The following is a 19730-nucleotide window of genomic DNA, read 5'->3' as shown; positions in this document are numbered from 1 at the left end:
ATTAATAGCTCTGGATCACGAAAATCTTGCAACCCCGGTTGGCATACTGCTGCGAGAATATGGTTCCACAGTTGCTGCAAACCTTGCGGTGACAGAAAGTAGGACATCTGTAGTTGGGCCTGGTAGTTCGAGGTCTCGAGCAGACGATTCTCTCTCTGAGGAGCTCGGCAAGTAGCCAATGCGTGACGATAACTTGCTGGCAAGTGCTGAAGTCTATCGATATCGTAGACCTGACGGACAGCGGGATAGAAGATATCATCGAACCACCGTGAGAACTGCTCATCAGTCAACCTATTGAAGTCATGGGAGCATGGTAAATGCGGAAAGAACAAGTGAAATGTGATGAAATCAGCGCCTTCGGTCCTCGCGAAGATGAAATGCGGCACGTCTCTCAGTCGCGACGGAATCAACCGGGGACGCTCCGAATCTGGATCCGCACGACCCAAGGTCAGGTGGACGTCGGTGGAGATATTCTGACCATACTGAGGAGCGGAATAAAACCGAATTCCATGAGTTGCAACTGCCGGAGAATCCACAAACCCCAAGATGCTATCGACATCGAATGAAATACCAGGTGGAGTCTGAGGGGCCTGCTCGACGTGAAGGCAAACCTGCTTGGGTTTATTATCTGAGCCTTGGGTTGTGGAACCGGTAAATAATGCCCGCCATTGATCCGGACTAAGCTCCGTTGTCTGGTCGCCAGTTTCAGCGGCGAGAATATACTCTTTATCAAGTGTATGGGGTATATCAGGGGCAACTAATCTATCAAGTCTATGGTGATTTTCTGGTCCCTCAGCTTCGATGTGAGCAATCAGGGATTCTCGATGGCTCTGGGCACTACAGCCATGTATACCAGCGAGAAACTGCTGAATAAACTTCTGTGTAGCATATTCTACATCAGTGTTGGCATCGTTAGTAGCCAGGTCGGCTGATTCCCCAATATGGTTTTGTGGGCTTTGGGGCTGTCTTTGACATTCGTCTTCTTCAGTGGGGGAGGTGTCAACTATTTCCTCCTCATAGTATGGATCTACCTCGGTAGTGCTGATTGTGGAATCATCAACTTCCTGAATGGAGATAGTAAAATTCTCGCAGGCAAAGGTACCATCTTCTTCAATCTCCTCATTCTGGAGGGGTGAATCTCTCTCGGGTCCTGTTGCTTCGTTCTCTGCCACCGAGTCAACTGCGTCTGACAATTGCTCGCCCTGATAATTTATTGCGGCAGTTTTCTCCCTTGCCTTCTGGCGCTGCCGGTAGTTTCGTGTACGATTTGCTTGTAGGGCTCGGCGACGTCGCGTAGCGCTATCTTGTTTTCTTGTGCCAACAAATCGAACCTTCATTGCTACTCTTATCGTATAACTGTCCTGAGCAGTCCAGATAAGCGAGATAAGTGATATTTGGTAATTAAGAGACTCTGTTTTAAGATAATGCAGGTGTAGAGGAGTTATATATAAAAATTCCGGTATTTGGAGGCATATTGAGAGACGCGCTATTAAGTTGGCGCTAGCTATTTTAGGTGATGTAACGCGTCTCGCGAAAACACGGTCTCTTTATCTGAATGCGCCTTGTTTTTGTTACCCTATATAATTCATTTTAGTACGAATCTGTCTTTCTTAAGCGACTTAACTACCAACATACTATTGGCTTTATTCTTGAGTTATAAATAAACAGCTGATAGTTGAATTTRGGGCTGAATAAGTAAGAGATAGGATTTCTCGACTCTATATAAGTTATGCTTTTAAAAAATTCCATCTCAGGTATAACTGAAGCTAGTCAGCTCGTTTATCAGCTCCCAAATTATCATCAGGTTGAGCATTGGCATGTGACCCTGCAAGCATGACTAAGCTGACTGATGGAATCTACTAATCCATAATAGGAAATGTAACGCTTGACAGACAAACTTCACTATTCTATAATAGGAAATGTGACGCTTGATCGAGAGTCCAACCTTCGCTATGTTGGATGACATGTCACGGCTACAATATTAATCAAAATTGAATAAATTTGGCTCGGAATACTAATTCGAGCCTTAGAAAGGGGCCCGTAATTTAATTTAGCCGAGAAATGTGCTGGTGGCTTTTAACCCCAAGTCGAATTTGCCTTCTGGAGTCGTTGACAAGGCAGACTACTGTTGTGTTGTTGATGGTCGTGGGTACCCCGCATTATATGACGCGGCGTCACGTCAGCATTATATAACGCAGGCTGAATTCACGTATTTGAATGCGTCTCAAAGCATTGAAATTACTTTACATACTAACATGTTCCGCTAGCGAGTCCCTACCTTGATCGATATGAGCTACAACGCTATACTAACGAATCTTCGTACGTTCAGTTTTCTGAGCGACTCCTTATCTCAAGCTTTGGAGCACAGAAATCGCCTGTTCCCGGTCAATATCAACTATAGTTGACCAAATCAACCAAACTTCAAACTGGCCGCGACGCCGTATTACTAAACTTCTCTTGCTAAAAATAAAAATTTGATATATCCTCGTCGTARTGAATTGACGCATGTACTCGAAATGCATTTTACTGAACAAAGGTTGGAAGTGACCTGACAGGGTGTCATATCACCGTGCCGCCGGAATATTGTAATTGCGTGAATCCGTTTCGGTCAAATGGATTCAGGCTGTTATTTTATTAGTGCGCGTTTTTTACTGTGAATTTCAAATGGATTCGCAGCTGAATCCACCGCGCAACCAGGATAGGATTGGCTCCTGGTACATAAGGAGTGCCTTGGCGTTCTCGCGGTGTTTGCGAGAGTGATGGAATGAATGTCTTACCGGATGGGCTAGGGATATCACGCGTGCACGGACGACCCGGCAACGTGCACGGACTAGATTTGTTGTATTTCGTCGAATTACCACGACTGCGTACAGTAGTAGTAGTAGTAGTAGTAAGGCGGTCTGGGTTGACACGGACGAAAATTGAATAATGCGGCGTAATTTACATGTAGGTTTGTTGTGAAAGGTACTGGCAAACTAGAATCAGAACTTGACGCGCTGCTCTTAACGTGTAGCCAAGCCCTTGTCAAAAATCAATTCTACCCTCTGAAAAGTGGGGTAAATTAAATCAATTGTACAACAGTTGATTTTGGACTGGAGCACTAGGCACTTCCAATACGGTGAAGTAAAAGCTTGGTAAAGGAAACCGGCAAATAGCGCGCATCCGTTCCTATATCCCAGATCCTGACCGTCGTATCGAGTGAGCCAGAAGCCAGACGCCGGCCATCTGGCGAGAATACTACTGAAAACACCGCTTCAGTATGGTCCTCTAGTGTCTTGAGACAAGTGCCCGTTCCTGTATCCCAGATCTTGACCGTTGTATCACGTGAGCTAGATGCCAGACGCCGGCCATCTGGCGAGAATACTGCTGACGTCACGGAGTTAGTATGGCCCTCGAGTGTCTTGAGACAAGTGCCCGTTCCTGTATCCCAGATCTTGACCGTCTTATCGTATGAGACAGACACCAGACGCTGTCCATCTGGCGAGAATACCACTAGGTACACCGATTCAGTATGGCCTTCCAGTGTTGGTAAAACAGCGCTCAAGTCCCCTTCCATTTTTGCTTTCAATGTTATCCGGCTTGGGTCTTCCTTCATGAAGAGCTTTCCGATTAGGGTGCGCTCAGAATTCAGTACGAGTGCATACGTATAAACCTGCAATGGAGCGATTTCGGTAGGTCCTTTGTAAGAAAGAATAAATCGACGTGCACCTTGAATAAACTCCCTTAGTTGTCGCGCTTCGTTGGTTTCTTGTTGACTTGTCAGACCACTTCCTTTATATATGCCCTGACCAATTTATTGCCAACGCATGAAGCTCAGCCTATCGCTCGCGCTGTCTTTGTTCGACCCAATGTTCTAGACGACGCTCGATACGTGATGGATACCTGCGAGGATGGAGAATGAGGGGAGGTCTAGGTGCTCGCCTGTTCGAGGAAGAAGACGAGAAGGCACGGTAGACAGAGGGGCAGGATGGTAGGTAAGATCGACGATTAAAAGACTCAGCGAAACGGGCGTCGCGTGAAGGAAACCAACGCGGAGAGAAAGTAGGTAGAGATCCTAATGAAAGTATATATAAGAAACTTGTGGTTAAATGAGTGTCGCGAGGATTGAACTCACACAATGATTTATACAACAATAGTCAATTGCTAAAGTATGTGGTATAGAAAAGGAGAGAAACTGTATTATATGTATTCTGTACCCGGTGGGGTTGTTACGACCCCGCGACTATGTCACGTGTGCTAAATAAGCTCCACCAATCACCCTACGACTCACGCCCAGCTTCCCTGCATGAATCGTGAGCTACCTCGGGAACCAACTCACGACTTACAAACCAGACTGACGATTGAACTTACGGCTCACGTGTGTCAGACTGTTGGGTCGTAACATGGCCTCTTTTTTTATTGATGTTGGACTGATTCCTCTTGACGATGGTCTCTTCAGAACCATCAGTGTCCCATATAAATATAGCAGAGCATGGGTTTAGCTTTTCCTCAAAGTTCCAAATTCGTCCTAATCGAAGCAATTTGCCTTTTTCTGATCGCCGTGACTAGCTCTTTTGCCATAAGGCGCATACATGATCTGGAAAAAGTCTGATTTTTGAGATTGTTTTCCTGTCTGGTACATATTTCCTATGTCTTGTAGCTCTCACAGCTAGAAAGACGAGACAAAGGTTAAATCATAGGCTTTCAGTGCTATTCTCTTGTCATATATGTAAGCGTTATATACATGGACTAAAACATAATAGCCACCGCAAGTGAAGGAAGTATCTAAACTAAGTTTAGAGATTTAAGATGTCTCTTCGTTAATTGCTCAATATTGTCACCTGGCCCCCATAATTCAAAATCTTCATATCCACCAATGCTGCAATGTGCAATGCCACGACTATCAAATATCGGCTTCATCTTCGTTACCCCCTTCGCATAAACTGCTACTTCTACCGATTTGTTAAATTGGTCTTTATATAATTGCGGGCAGGGGAGATCACAGTCTACCCGAGATGGCCCAGACAGAGGGTCTTCAGATTCACAGGTGTTTAGTCAGAGTATTGTTGATTCGTTCGACATGGACGTCAGGGGTTGCAAAAGAAGACGAATCGAAGACTATGAGGTTACCTTGTCTGATATTGACAGGACGGACTGGGCCAGGGAAGGTATTTCAGACAATTATATCAGTCATGAGTGACTGGCAGATGTCAATCGGAAACTTAGAAAGCTCACCAACTTTACTAAATGAAACACTTACTGTACAAAGGTTGAACTGAATCCCACCGCATTGTATAAATTTCGTCCGTGCCAACCCAGACGACGCTACTACAATGATTACTGCAAACATCGCGACGCATTTCTGATTTTGGACTATAGGACTAGCGTTAGGGTCAAGACTTAGCGATGAAACACTCAACGGCATCAGACCTCAACCTCAACTTTTGCCCTCTCGACTACCTGTTACAGCAACCAAGTCAGAGGACAGGGAACCCGGCGCCAGATTCATTTCAATTTGGCCGAAAATGTGCTGGCGGCTTTGAACATCGAGTTGAATTTGCCTACTGGAATAAAACTTGTATGAGCTATCTATAAAATAAGAACATGATATCCAACCTCATAACAAAGGTTCAGGCAGCAAGCCAAGCACGCATCCTTTCTCAAGATGACAGACTCTCTTGTACAAACAAGAGAGACGAAACGAAGATCATTTGAATCGCTTACTGGAACGAAATCTATGGCAGAAGTTGAATCACAAGCCTTCTTGTGGTTGTCCATAGGGCTACTATACGAGCAAAACAGAGAGCTTGGTTGGGTATTGCATTGACCGTGACCTCGGCATCCCTCAATCAAAAGACTTTTCTGCAATGTGGAAAAAGAAAGCATAGGGTTCATTCTGACAAACGATTGATGGCCAGCCCTAGATTGCACGGAGAGCGCGATGGAAAGTTTGCGGTTATCCTGTGTTTCCACTTTCCAGAAAACTTTCAAGTCATTAAAAGCATTCAAAGGGACTGGTGAGACTTGTGAAGGGCAGGAAGAGCTGAGTTGAAGGAGCTCGCATCTCGCATCTTGTGTAGAATCCCCGTTATCTGCAGTGACTGTCTCGTAAGAAGCTCCTTCATAAATAAGGATGCCTTGGTGAGATGTAAGTCCCAAGTAGCCATGCTTTTCGATGTTCAATGCTTCGAACAGGCTAGGGTAAATAACCTGGCCATGACCAGATGATACGATAGTGCTGCGGCCCTTGTCTCCCGTAGCGACTTTATGGCCTACCATGGACCTCGCCCACTGCAGGAGGTCCATAGTTTCAGTAGACTCCAAGGTTATATCTCCTGTTTTGATCAGCCGGGAGACGGCTTGTTGCAGTGAACCACCTGATTCATGCTCCCGTGATAATTTTATACGTAAAAGGTCTGGGGAGCGGAACAAAGACAAAACAGTAATTTCGACAGTGATAAACGATACAAGCTCGTAAAACTCAGCCTCCTTGCAGATAGTCTTTCTCCCTTTAGCTCTACCACATCGAGAACAAAGGCAGTTCTTGCGTAAGGAATTCAGGTGTTGAGAAACTAAAGGAAGATCGGCAATGAGTATGCCGTCACAAGTTTTCGCCCACTTTGGCGTTTTAGCCAGGCCGAATAGCTTGAAGTACACATCTGCTATCTTGTGTATGTCTGGCAATGGGTAGAGAGCGTAAGAATCATGCGTCGATGTGAGGGTCAAGATGGCACGATGCTCTTCTTGCTCAGAGAAGTCGAACTCAGCCCATTGAAAAGTTTCCAAAGTTTGGGGAATGGCATGATTCAAAGCTTCATGTAGGAAATCAAGCGATGCGCTTCTAAACCCGAATCGTTCCAAGAGCCACTTGCCGTAATTCCCGATTGTGGCCATTCCAGAGAATGGTTTGGTAGAAGGTGGTGCGGTAAGCTGATAATAATGGTTCAGGGTTTCGTAAATGGTAATTTCAAGCCCTTTCCGTTGATCATGAGGGGTCTTTGCAATGATAAGTGTAATCACGGAACCGAGCTGACTAAGAGGTTGTTGAGAGCCCCCTATGTATATTGATGGTGGCGATCCCAGGCACCACTCTATGAAAGCAACCACCCAAGCAGCAGCCTCACTGGCTTTGATTGTTACTCCCGTGATAACGGAGTCATCCTCACTTAATTGACGGAAGACGTTGACAAGTTTGGTCACCATTTCTGGGGAGGGAGCCGATTGGGAGAAGAGACTCATAGAGCCATCGGGGTGACCCTCAGCTGCAATAATGTCTCTTTGTAGCTTGATCTGCCATTTCATGACAGATTCAGAGAACCCGGCGTGATAGAGCCTTCCCTGGAGGCTGCCTAGCAAAGTTTTCAGTTCTGGCGCCAGGGGACATGTTGTCGTATCAGATGTTGTGCTTTCTAACATGGCCTGTAAGGCCTTGGCGCCATCGTATAAGCTGAACAAAGTGGTGGCCGCTGCGGCTAGTCCGAGGAAACGCTGTCCTTCTATGCTCTCGACAAGCTTAGCCGCGGAGTCATTGAGCTGACGGACCACGGTTACTCCCAAGAATCGTACGGTAACTGGCTGTGGCGTCTCGGAAACTGCAGTTTTAACCTTGTTCAGTGTATCATCGCATATGGCGAGGGTGCTTCCAAATTGTTCACACGCCACTCTTGCCACAGCATGAACATTATCAGGCTGTACTTTCTCTTTCCTAATCTCATCCCACATTGATTTCCATCTGGTCTCATCAATCTTCCACCGAGATTGAATGGATGGGGGCGACATAGTGATGTATGTCACCTTGGATAGATACAGCCTTATGATGACTTTGGTTGATCAGTAGTAGAATTCAGATGCTAGGTTGTTCGTGTCCTCGAGCTAGTTTTTCCGACCCCGCACGACTAGCCGAGACCAGTGTCAAGCTTAGGGGTGTGATTAGCTGTCTACAAATAACTGAGCTCACCTTGTAGAGCGTTTATTGAGGAGCGTTGATTGGTCTACCCTATTTCCCAGTAGAAGAACGATATAATAATAGAAAAGTCTTGATTAGATAATATTTTTTAATTAAATTGTGACAGTTGGGTTCAAGCTCCATCATAGGGTTGAGTGCCATGGTCTGATGAATCATTTCTCAATAAAATCAATAGTAATTGCCGGCTGGCTGTTACATTTGCCGCGAAAGGTGCTGGCAAGCTAGAATCAGAACTTGACGCGCTGCTATTGACGTGTTGTTTTGCCTGAACGTGTAAGCAAGCACCAATCAGAAATCCATGTCAACCCCCTTCCAAAATCGAGCTTACCCCAATGCTAGTTCGTTTTTCGAAATTCAAGTCTACCCCTTGTCAAAAGTCAATTCTACCCCCTGTAAAGTGGAGTAGATTAAATCAATTGTACAACAATTGATTTTGGACTGTAGGACTAGGCGAACGAGGCAGGCAATCCTATCCTCATCTTCACCTGAGCTAACGAAGTCTTCATCAAGGCCGCATTGCTGGCCGTGTCCGATGTAATAATCCCGTCCGCCTGGAGATATAAAGGTCCGCGTTAAGGCTGTAAGCATTTCGCGGCGACCTCTACTGCTATACGTTCGGTCCCAGCCGGTTCGATCTAGCCAAGGCGTCTGCAATGGAAATGCCATCGTATCGGCCGATTGAGCTGGAGACGCCGCCGTTATCACACTGGGGGGATGTTCTCGGTTATACTCGCAGATAGACATACTCAAACTGCGGGTCAAGATCGCGACGGCGACGGGGTTGGGCAGACCTAGCTCCAGGGTTACAGCAATCATCCGGCGGGTTTGACTGGTGGCATCGTGTCAACGGGAGATTGATGGTGCGAAATTGGCAGTTGATGCAGGCGAAGCCTTTATAGACTCGCAGCTTGTCGTGCTCATGCGATCCGTCGGCTCGGGGCGATGCATCATCAGGTTCTAAGGGTACAGGGGATAAAGATTTCAGAAGTTTATTCAACCCTTTCCTAGCTTCTGTAGAGATGTTGTGCTTATCGCGTAGATGTGTTGTTACGCGTGATGGGCCATTGGATAATGCGAATTTGCAGCTCTCTCTGGTGCAGATCAGGAGACGGGCGTTGGTATCGAAGAAGAGCTGTAGATTATCGAGCAGGCTAGTGTTAGCCATTAGTTTAGTACCTTAGGAATGCACTGGATTCTGATTCTGTTGCCTTCGTCCTGTTATAGTGGATAATGTTTTGAAAAAGGGGTCTAACGGGAAGTGCTTGAGATGTCATGCGTGCACAGACCATTTTTTGGTAATTTAACGAAATACGCGGACATGACGCGTGCAGGGACGACCCGGCAACGTGCACGGGCCAGATTTGTTGTATTTCGTCGAATTACCTCCACGACTGCGTACAGTAGAATATTCGCTGGTCTTGATTGGCTCAAGTATCTAATTCTGCCACTCCTCATTTCTACTCACCGCCTTCTGGAACCATTTATTCGGTCGCATTTCTAGATAACTACACTATTTCACTTTTTTCTTCGCCAATATCAAATACACAACTACTGTACCTTCAAAATATTACACCGTTGCGGCAGTGTCGCGACCCGCTCCTCATAATCGTTTGGTTCCCTGCACAGCCTTGCTCAGGATCCGACCTGCGTCAGAGCTTTTGTATCTAGATCAACTTCGAGAGAAGCCCAGAACGGCGACTAAAAGCCTACAAACGACGTGTTTGAACAATGCTGCGACAGTCTTCAAACCTAATTACTCTTCCACGAGAGATTCTGATCAATATTGCAAAAGCATCATCAATACGAGATCTTCGATCCATGAGAATTTCATGTAAAGAATTGTTCACCGTTTGCATGATGGTTTGGGTACAAGTCGACCGCAGAGAAAACGGATACTCAACTAGCATTTACCGTGCTATCTCTAAGGCTTCGGAATTTTGGGACTCTAAAGGTCGACTCGAAGCAATTGAGGTCATTAGGAGGGAAATTAAGAATGGCGCACAGCTTGATGAGGACATCCCCGCAACGGCCCCTCGGTTGTTTCACAAGTCATCCCTCCATGTAATGAGGGATTTGCAGGACGCCAGTGTGGTGAACATAAATTGTTACCTACACGTCAGAAACTTGTTCTTGCTCGGGCTTTGTTGCAACGACAAGACAATATCGGAGGCTTTGTTGTGCAGTCGCCTCCCAAGATCAATTCAAACCTCAAAAGTCCCGCTTTGCGTGTTGGTTAGTGGCGCGCCTGAAATATCCGCGGACACTGGCATATATCATTTCCAAACAACAACTTGGACTCATCCTTTGATCGAGGACAGCACTGGCCAGGTGGAGGAAATGACCAGTACGCCATGGTCGTCCGAAAACCAGCAGCTACCTGAGGTCAAACTACTCTGGACAGACATCGATATTGCCAATCTCCTGACCAAAAGTTCTGCAGACACTAGCGACGGATACACAAACAGCGGAACAACAGTACATGATAGCATACTCCGCTGGGCAACTCAACAAACTTTAGTTTTGCATAGATTTCCGAGTATCGAGGAAGATGGCAATGTCCTGCGCCCTGAGGAAAGCGGTATTGACTATGTCACTAGTCCAGATATCCCTCTTACTACTTTGTCAATTTTGCTTTGTGATTCATGTGGTGTAGGATGCGTTATCGGTTGGTTCGATTGGAGAATCAAAGATGGAAGGTTAACGAAGGGGACAGTACCTTCCGAGTGGAGCATGGACTTAGCAACATGTCTTGAATGTATGGAAGCGAACACCGATAACAAGGGTTTCGATGAGTTTCATATACAAAATATGGTTGATAAGTGGCTAGGAAGTTTTTCTCAAGGACCCTGTGTCTTTACAGAACCGGCTTTGGAGGGGAAAGCATTGTTCTTATGGTGCGAGAGCCATTTCCAATTGCTGTCAATGAGCCTTTTGGAAGGTCTGGAACCGCTGAAAAAGGAGAAATTTCCAAAAGAAATCCCATTCTTCAGTCAGTGGTTTAGGGAAGGTGAGAAAAGAATTTGCATCGAGATAAGCAGCCCGTACAAAGAAGGGCTACCGAATTACTGAACACGACTAAAGCGAAGTTATATATATATTGGTAGAGCAAGCACGGCCAGGGTCGATAGGACCGTGAAAATCCAATAGGCAAACTCGACTTGGCCCAACTATACGATATACTTGCCTTGAAAGCAACGACGCTCGACTTTTTTTTTTTGTCGTCGCCAATTGTGACGGGTGAGCTGTCCGACTAGGCCAAACAAAGTCAAGAGTATTGTAGGCGTAAACAGGGATGGCATACTCAAAGAACGGGAACCGTTCTATCCACATGAGTGCTGCTAGTCTAGGTGAGGAGCCATGGGCTAGATTAAAAGCAATAGACGGTCCTTGGATCCCCAATACAGCTGTGTAGTGAATGATGGTGGAGGCAGAAAAATCCCGGGTAGGTTCTTGGTACGTCCAGAACATCATTGATAGTTGGAAAATAGCCTCAGATAAGTGCAACCAAAGGCCAGATGGAAGAGAGAACGGCGAATCAACAGATAAATCATCTTCGTCATTGCTCGTATCGCAACTTGGAATCCTTTTCAGCAAAATGGTTCTCAGTCGCGACTGTGTTATACTCGTTGATATATTCCTCATCAGCTCCGTCACCGTCTTCATCTTCATACTCATCTCCATCTTCACAGTCGCCGAGCTCATACTCCTCGTCGTCAAGATATTAATTTACACATAGGCTCTCAGGAGGCAATATCGCTTGGCGCCGCCAAAGTAAAGCTATCTGCGAAGCTTGCGACGAATGAACGAACCAGCCAATGAGAAGGTCCATCACGTACTGTTATTGGAAAAAACGGGCGGGCGATTGAAAACATGGTCCCTCTTTCATTCACATATGTATCTTTCCCCGATTCAATCAATTCATTTTCAACGACCGAGTATGTCGAACCCAGGAGAAAATCATCACTTGACCACAGCACGAACTTAAAACCTTGTATAGCTTAATTAGGTACCTGTATGTCTGAATAGCTCGAAAACTCTCTTTTTTCCGTCTCACATCTGCGTTCCTGCTGTAGTACAAGGGTTGAAGTGAACGACGTCCAGAATGGCGTTATGTGGTACGTTTTCCTATTCTGGACTAATTATCCTTTAATGTGAGTGTTAACTTGCCTTATCAGGTTAACCCGTTCTCAAGGCCTAAGAATCTCGACACGTTATGCGATATCAACAGATTCCACCAGCAACATGATGAGGAAATGATGGAGTTCTGATTCGTGAACGAACACGATTTCGTTGCGTTGAAGTTGAAGTGTTGTCTTGCTTGAAGGTGTAGCCAAGCACGAATTAGAAATCCAAGTCTACCCTAGGTCAAAAATCAATTCTATCCCCTGTAAAGTGATTTTAGACTGTAGGACTAGGCAGTTGCATGTTCTCGTCTGTCGGGTCCTGCAGCGTCCGGGGGCAGCACCCTGACGGTAAGAACGATGCTGCGAATGGAATTACCGCCTGTAGCTGCTCCCCGACAGTTTTGTGGCAGTTGCGGTAGTGGTGCTCTACCTGGGCCGGTTTCAGCACCTTCTTATACTTATTATTGCTAGATCTAACCTAGACAGATAGTAAGGTATCAATTTATCTAACTTAATGATCTCTCTGCATAATAAAGCATTTTGTTTTATTATGTCTAGTGTACCTTTATTGAATGAATATGTGTCACACCTCATTCTTCAACAGTCCGAAATCGTATATACCTAACCCTCGAGAACATTTGAACGACAACATATACCCAATCCGGCTTGCCATCCGCTTGAGTTGGGTGCTTAAGTTTTGTAAGGTGAGTTGACATATTTTGGCGATTTATTGTTATATAGTTGCAGTGTTTGCAGCTGCAGGCCCTCCATTTTGGAAGCTCTGGGATAAGTTTGCTCCCATTCTTTGGCAGTGGCACCGTGAATGGATCTTGAAATGACCTTCCGGCGCAGAAAGCCGTGATTTGTTGGAGTTCGACACCTTTGAATTGGTGGGCCCTCCGGAAATGGCTTACTATGCCCCCATCTGGTTTGACAGCAGCCCTGCAAAGAAGACATATAAGGACTTGATGCTTAAGAAGCACGCAGAGAACCTTATCTATCCACAAATCGCTTCGTGCCTGGAGATGTTGAGAGCTCACACCCCCGAAGCCGTCACTAGCCAAACTGAAGCTCTCATCACTCTCGCATTCCGGTCCTAGCTCCAGAGTAACTTCTTGATTTCGCTCCACTAAAGAGTCAGATATGCTCGCTACCTTGCGTCGCTTATTTAAATTCGTCTCCTCTAGGTATGCCAGAGCATCCTGCGAAGTCTTTGCAATACTGCGCTTGCGCTGCTTCATTGATGTTTGAAGTGATATAGGCATTTGGCTTCCAGATAGCGACCATCTTTTGCTTGGTTGGTGCAGAAAATCATGCCAACGAGTTGAAGCCCACTCAGAAGCACGCAAGAGTGCCGGTTGGAGTCGAAACGGATAGGCTCCGTCAAGACCATAAGTGGTCTCCCGTTGCAATGGGCGATGTCCGCTTTGCCACGCAAAAACGGCATTTCTATCTGCGACGCTGCTCAGATCATCGTACCTATTGAATGGGGTATGTACCTCACGGACGTGCTTCTCTGTAATAGCGATGGCAAGCTGGCGATACAAACGGACGTTGATAGCTTGGTTCCAGATTTTTGAAGTGGCCTTCACCAAGATCTCTGTAAGACGAGAAGTGGGCCAAGCCTTTCCATTCACATGAAAGAGAAGCCGTTCGTTTCGTTTCTCTGAGCCCTTCTGAGCGACCTCCGAGTACCCAACCTGTTCTCGACGCAATAAACTGGCCAATCTCCGGATATAAACAAGGTACAAGTACATAGTCCGGCTTAGTCTGGCTGGCAGGAAGCGAACGACATAAAACTCGCGATTCGTTTGTCGTTTCGCTTTGTGGTGTCGTGCGACATATACCACTGAACCACCCCAGACGTAAATTCCACAGCTGGTGAATGGCCCATTCTCACATTCAAGTGCAAAAAGCTCACGTACTCGTGGACCCGAACCACCCTCCATATAAACTCCGCCAGCAAGCATCTTTTCCAGTTGGGCGACTTGCTGCCATAACCTCAAGCCACCTCCAATGGCCGTCTCTGGCAAGGGTACCCTTGCTAGATGAATAGGCTCTGATTAGTAATTCCTTATATGCAGACTCAAGACCGTTTGCTGGATGCTTGACAAAACAATATCCGCTCTGTGAGTTCGCCATATCATCCTTGACTGATGCTAAGTCAATCTCAGGTTCAAGACCATACGTGAGACTGCCACATAATTCTTCCGCTCGAGAAGTGAATTACTCTGGAAGCTCGCGAGATTTATTCATAGTTAATTTTACGCTTCCGCTCGAAACTGTCTCCCCATCGTCACTCGAAAAGAATAGAAGGAGGCTCAGTGCGAGCTATGATGCGACCAAAGTTTCGAAGACTGACTAGCTCAGCAAATGGAGATTGTGAACCTAGGACCATATGATCCGCCCGAATTTCGTTCAACCTTTCGAGTTGCTGCGTATGTGGCCGTTGTGGGATACCAATAGTGTGATATGGCCTCAATGGCAATGCGCGTTCTAGAAGCAATAGGCGCTGTATATAAATGAGCCCAGATAGTTGTGGACAGTATTGCCGTGCAAGCAAAAAGTGCTGGCAGTCTTTAGAAAAACCAAGAATGCCGCTGAAGTAAACTAGTAGCGTGGAGCCGGGCTGCCCAGCAATGAAGGTCTCTGTACAGAGAGTAAGACAAACCTCATAGAGCAGCTCCAGGAAATTATCGAAGGCTGCAATATCGAGGCCTCCGTCCGCTTCAATGCATAGTTCTGGATAGGTATCTCCGCTGAACTCGGCCTGATCGCTGCCATATGCTGAGTCATCATGGTCAAGTTCATCATCTTCTGAGGAGTGCCAAACTAGTGATACATTATGTACTTCTTATCCCATCAATGGCAAAAATTCCACCGCCCAAGCACGAATGTCATCATTGTGCTGCATTTCTCAACTAAACAGCAGCGCAGTTGTCTTAAGAATCTATGTACCAAAGAGGCATTTCATTTTTGAAGAGTAATCGCGGATACGCTGCTCTCAGATTTTCCGGCCCGCTTCTCTACACTGTAGCTATTACCAAAGCGTTCTCTGTCATTTTGCGCAGATTCTAGCTCAAAACGGCGCCCTGTAGACATGGGTTTACGCTATCGCCGCATTCCTCGACCGTCTCGAACGCGACGCAGCAGGGGCTCTCCAACTCGAGCTTCGTGAACAGACTCCTTGTTACTCGCCGCAATTTGAGTTCTAATTCATGCTCAGATTGATCGAACTATTCATCGAAAGAGACCACAACGTCGCCGTTCAAACATTGGCCACGGCAGCGGCAGTAACAATAAGGTTCTTGGTCGTCGCATCATAGAACCAACGTAGTCGCTAGAGGATCTACACCAGAGTGGGCCGACCTGAGCCAAGAGGGTATAATGTTATGAGGGGATGCGGGGCCTACTACGTATTCCAGCTGTTCAGCAACCAATGTCAGTGCTCCGTCACAACTCGTGACTGACGGCCTACAGCCAACAACTGGCGCGCAGCGTCACAGTGATCATCCCATGTCTCACTACCCCGCCCTGCCCGGCGCTTGATCAAGGAAGAAAATTGACAGCTTTCAAGACTCAGACGGCGCATACGTCTATCATCCGAGAAGGAAGTGTCGACTGGAATAGACGGATCAAACTGGAAGTGGAAATAACTCGGGAATCCACAAGCAGTGCAATAGCGGCGCCAGTGAGCGGCTCAAAAAGCTAAAGGAACAACTCGACGCTACCAGCATGAGCAACTCTTACTACGCTACCCGTCAAAACAACAGCCTGGCGCCCATGCAGAATGGCTGTCCCGAACATTTGGGCGACCATGATGTTTTAGTTCTACGCCCAATGCCTGACAACTTTCGACAATCTCTTATCTATTACAGCGATGTACAACGGTTGCGCTCGATGCCGGATAACTTTCGAACACCAACGACCAATCCTATGAATAAACGTCTTGCACGAAGAGGAAGAACCAGCCGAGACAGCGAAGCACAAAATGCATCGAAGTCAAACTTGAAAAACTTGTCCAACCAGCATGAGAATTTACAATTTGGGACTGATCGAGCCTGCCATCTGGAAGATGTCAAAGTTGTTCCGGAGAATGATGAAGACATCTGCAGCCTAGATCACGAGAATTAGACTCTCATCTGGGGAAGACTGTATAGCCTAAAGCTTGAAACTCCGACGAGGCCGATACGTCAATAGACGTTTATGGATGAGTTCCGGGGTTCTATGGATACAAAATGAGCTACTCACGAAAGGAGCGAACAATCCAAATTATTTCAAAAACACTCTCAGGATTGGGCTCTTGCGCCAATTAATTTACCAATTCTTTTACCATCATTATCAGAATTAAAGCCGGAGCATAAAAGTGAAGTACTTGTGCATTAAAAACCACTAGCCCGACTGGCATTTCAGGAACCGATGCTCCGGGGGGATAATGAAAGTATGTACAGCATTGAGTCTAACTCCGTAACATGAATGTGTTTGACCACTTCCCGTGTCATAGGATCCAGAAATTCTAGTTAAAACTTCACGTGGTCTGTTATGGCACCTGGTGGCACGGGGCCATGCCTTGATAAGGAAATAAGTCCCAATGGGAGGACCAAGTCTAATCCTCGTAATGAGTGCCAACAGAGATGAAGGGTCGGCACCTGGACTCCCCTGACCCTATGCCTTCTTCGCTTGGATCCTTGATGCATACAGATTGAATATAGTACCTTGCGTCGATCCCTCGATGCATTAGGAACGTAAAGTATGAGTGAGGCCACGAGGCGGCCCCTTGAGGTGGTATTGTCTCTGGTTGCGGAAATTTCAGGAGTAACTTAGATGCTTCAGATCATGGCGGGCGGACTTATATATCTGTTGGGAAGTCATTAGCATCTAAGGCGTACCTCGTACCAACACCCTGTCTTTGTTATTACGACAGTACGAGTAGGGAACCAATGGCTTCAATTTCCAACCTTTCACAGCCAAATTACTATAGAGATCTTTGCCATTTGATTAACAAATACATCTTCAGATCCCGACCAAAGACATGAAATTGGTTCCTATGATGAAAAGAGCTTATACAAGCAACACAAGGAGCATGCCGGAGCTAATGACTTTCTGAGTGCTGTCGTAGCACAGACATACCCATCAAATAGCTGGGTTTGAAGACCCCTATTGTGCTCAAAACAGGAAAGGGTGGCGATATCTTGTGAATGGCAGATGGGCAGATGATAAAGCTTGATTTATATGAGCTGAGCGTCTGTCTCAATCTATTCCGCTTCGATAGGAGATAGACAATGGTGTTCTTTCGGAAACGGTCGGGCTACGAGCCAGGCGATAGCTGCGAGAAAACATTTTCGGCACTAGGGCTCAAGAGCCAAAGTCAAACGTAGTTCATCGAGACCTTTCTGATCGGTAAGTTTCGAGTAGCCTTCGAAACTGCTATTTGTTAGTGGCACACAATTTCACGTATCCTGCATCACTATCTCTCACCTCCGGATGTTCATCATCACTGTAAATCTCGAGTACCTTTAGTTGTTCAATAACATGATCCGGAGTGGCATACTCAGGAGGCGGAGGAGGAATGAAATAACCAAGTACGACTCGGTCCCTGACATTCAAAATACCTGGACCATTTATTTCTCGTCCAATTAGAATATTAGCCGCAACTAGAAATGTGAGGTTGAAGAGGCTCTGCCGCATATTCTTCTCGTACTTTTCGTACTCTGTCATCCTGTATACGTATCCTGGGTGAAAACTGAAAACACGTATGTACGGATGGCCTGTATTAAGCTGCTCGTGACGCACGTCACATGCTCTTTTTATTGACGATGTCTGGCTGTCAGGCTCATTTATACCTCCCGCCATCGACTTGCAGTGACAGACAAGAATGACTTTGGGTTGAAGAAGTGACAGAGATTCTTGCACAGCATTGCGAGCCAGTCTGTCTTTCGCTGCTTTTGTTTCCTGGTCTTCGAATTCTTGGGCTTTTTTGCTGCGAAATGGTTTTGAATCAAGAACCACAGTGTCATGAATAGATCGCTCGCCATCAAATGCAAGTTGGAGGGCGCAATCCACCATCCTCAAGGCTGAAGCATGGGATTGATCTTCAATGATATCCTTGTACTTGCAAAAGGCTTCTCTGTCACCAGGCTCCAAGAGAATGACAGCAAGGTCTCCAAAGCCACTGCCGAGCTTCTCCGTATTCTCACGAGAAGTATCGTTCGCTTTCAACTTGCTGGCCAATTTCCGAATTGGGTCAAGATGATTATTCTTAATGTTGGATCCCCGATATCGAACTTGAAGCCCGCATAGTTGTGCAAGCGTAGGAGAACTGGGGTCGCTGGTGTCGAAATCGAAGTGAACAGTATGGCCCATCCTGTTTGTGCTAACTAAAATCCTGTTTGAGGTGAACTGTCTCCAGATGTAGGGCTCGAAAAGCGAGAATTGTAGCGAGTAAAGACAGGTTATCAAGCATGAGGATTGCTATTGATCAAATTCAAAGCGATCCTGATTGTTTGGCAGAGTTGGAAAGAAATTTTCACAATTGGTAAGGCCGCAAAAAATGTTGAAGATAGCAAGGCGGGAATATCTGGAAGCCCGGGAAAGGAAGGAGCGGGGTAAAAAAAAGTTTGACGTGTTCCAATCATGTCCAATCTGGGGATATGAAGACTGGAATCATATCAAGCCGGAACTAACTGAATCTCGCAAAAATCTCTTTATTTAGCCTCAGCCAGAATACTCTTTTAGAATAACTTTGACCCCAGACTTCATACTATGCAGCCCTTTTTTCCGGTCATCTAAATCTCATCAATGTCTCCAGTACGGAATTGCCTGCAAGAAGTTCCTTAGAACTTCTAAATTTGAGCAGAAGCTATACGTAATCCATTCTGTGTATGGCATCTCAACGTGGAATCGAGGCCAAGTCATAAACGCAAAAGTCAAGCCTACCCCGCCGCTCGTGACTTTAGCAAATTTAGTTCTACTCCTAGTCAAAAATCAAAGTCTACCACTTGTAATGTGAAGCAAAATAAATCAATTTGGTATAAAGGACTAGACCAATGCGACGCGTTGTCAGTTGCAGCTATATGTCGCTAGATTATAACGCGCCCCGTTTTGAGCCACCAATTGGGGTAGAAATCTAAAGATTCTGATTGGTCTAAAAGCGGAAACGCGGCACGTTTTCAGCAAGAATACTTAAGGAGGAATAAGGATATTCGTCTTTCATCAATGGTCTCTCGCATTATGCATTGTGATGAGTTGTGAGAACTACCAATCCACTCTTTGTCCAAGCGCTGGGCGGGTGGGGTATTGACATGGAGTTAACGCCAAGAGTCCAGAGTGGGGAAAGAAGCTGTTGGATACGCGTAAGTACGATGGGGTGAGCATATTAAGTGTGGATTCAAACGTTGTGATGTTATTGACTTGTTTTCTTGATTCTCGTTCAATCTGTCAGAGAGGGGTGAAACCCCTCTCTTGGATACAAGAGTAATATCGTAATAAAGGAAGTGGAGCCCATCCCCAGCCACCAATCTAACAGAAGCTGCTTGTCCCCACTCCATCTCGCGATGGTAGCTCCCTTTAGTATAGATCGGCTCGCCTCCATAGATACGCTAAGCTATCGACATATCGAATCACCACCCGGCACTCGGAGCTCGAGGCAGATGCCATGTTCG

At 46.1% G+C, this 19730-nt stretch overlaps 7 protein-coding genes across 7 annotated transcripts in view; 2 read left to right on the top strand and 5 right to left on the bottom strand.

Moving 5' to 3' along the window:
• Positions 1-1337, bottom strand: part of FMAN_14106 (uncharacterized protein) — a gene marked incomplete at both ends in the record, with an annotated part of 2401 nt that extends 1064 nt beyond the window's left edge. The window contains one exon of the mRNA XM_041826021.1: positions 83-1337. Coding sequence (XP_041691344.1) covers positions 83-1337 — 1255 coding nt within the window. The remainder of the gene's footprint in view (positions 1-82) is intronic.
• Positions 1338-3100: 1763 nt separating this feature from the next.
• FMAN_14105 (uncharacterized protein) lies at positions 3101-3595 on the bottom strand (the record flags this gene model as incomplete). Its single annotated transcript, XM_041826020.1, has 1 exon — positions 3101-3595. One exon carries the CDS (start codon positions 3593-3595, stop codon positions 3101-3103), a length of 495 nt encoding a protein of 164 aa, XP_041691343.1.
• A 1973-nt stretch (positions 3596-5568) lies between these two features.
• FMAN_14104 (uncharacterized protein) lies at positions 5569-7758 on the bottom strand (the record flags this gene model as incomplete). Its single annotated transcript, XM_041826019.1, has 1 exon — positions 5569-7758. The coding sequence occupies one exon, from the start codon at positions 7756-7758 to the stop codon at positions 5569-5571; it is 2190 nt and encodes a 729-aa protein (XP_041691342.1).
• A 2044-nt stretch (positions 7759-9802) lies between these two features.
• On the top strand, positions 9803-11014 carry FMAN_14103 (uncharacterized protein; the record flags this gene model as incomplete). Its single annotated transcript, XM_041826018.1, has 1 exon — positions 9803-11014. The coding sequence occupies one exon, from the start codon at positions 9803-9805 to the stop codon at positions 11012-11014; it is 1212 nt and encodes a 403-aa protein (XP_041691341.1).
• Positions 11015-12659: 1645 nt separating this feature from the next.
• On the bottom strand, positions 12660-14039 carry FMAN_14102 (uncharacterized protein; the record flags this gene model as incomplete). Its single annotated transcript, XM_041826017.1, has 1 exon — positions 12660-14039. The coding sequence occupies one exon, from the start codon at positions 14037-14039 to the stop codon at positions 12660-12662; it is 1380 nt and encodes a 459-aa protein (XP_041691340.1).
• A 1765-nt stretch (positions 14040-15804) lies between these two features.
• Positions 15805-16203, top strand: FMAN_14101 (uncharacterized protein; the record flags this gene model as incomplete). The annotated part of the gene is made up of 1 exon (XM_041826016.1): positions 15805-16203. One exon carries the CDS (start codon positions 15805-15807, stop codon positions 16201-16203), a length of 399 nt encoding a protein of 132 aa, XP_041691339.1.
• A 1245-nt stretch (positions 16204-17448) lies between these two features.
• FMAN_14100 (uncharacterized protein) lies at positions 17449-18432 on the bottom strand (the record flags this gene model as incomplete). Its single annotated transcript, XM_041826015.1, has 2 exons — positions 17449-17493; positions 17548-18432. 2 exons carry the CDS (start codon positions 18430-18432, stop codon positions 17449-17451), a joined length of 930 nt encoding a protein of 309 aa, XP_041691338.1.
• Positions 18433-19730: the final 1298 nt, after the last annotated feature.

This window comes from Fusarium mangiferae (assembly GCF_900044065.1).
Source record: "Fusarium mangiferae strain MRC7560 genome assembly, contig: FMAN_scaffold027, whole genome shotgun sequence".
NCBI lineage: Eukaryota > Fungi > Ascomycota > Sordariomycetes > Hypocreales > Nectriaceae > Fusarium > Fusarium mangiferae.
Note: the sequence above shows the minus strand (reverse complement) of the source record. Positions and strands in the feature narration are given on the sequence as shown.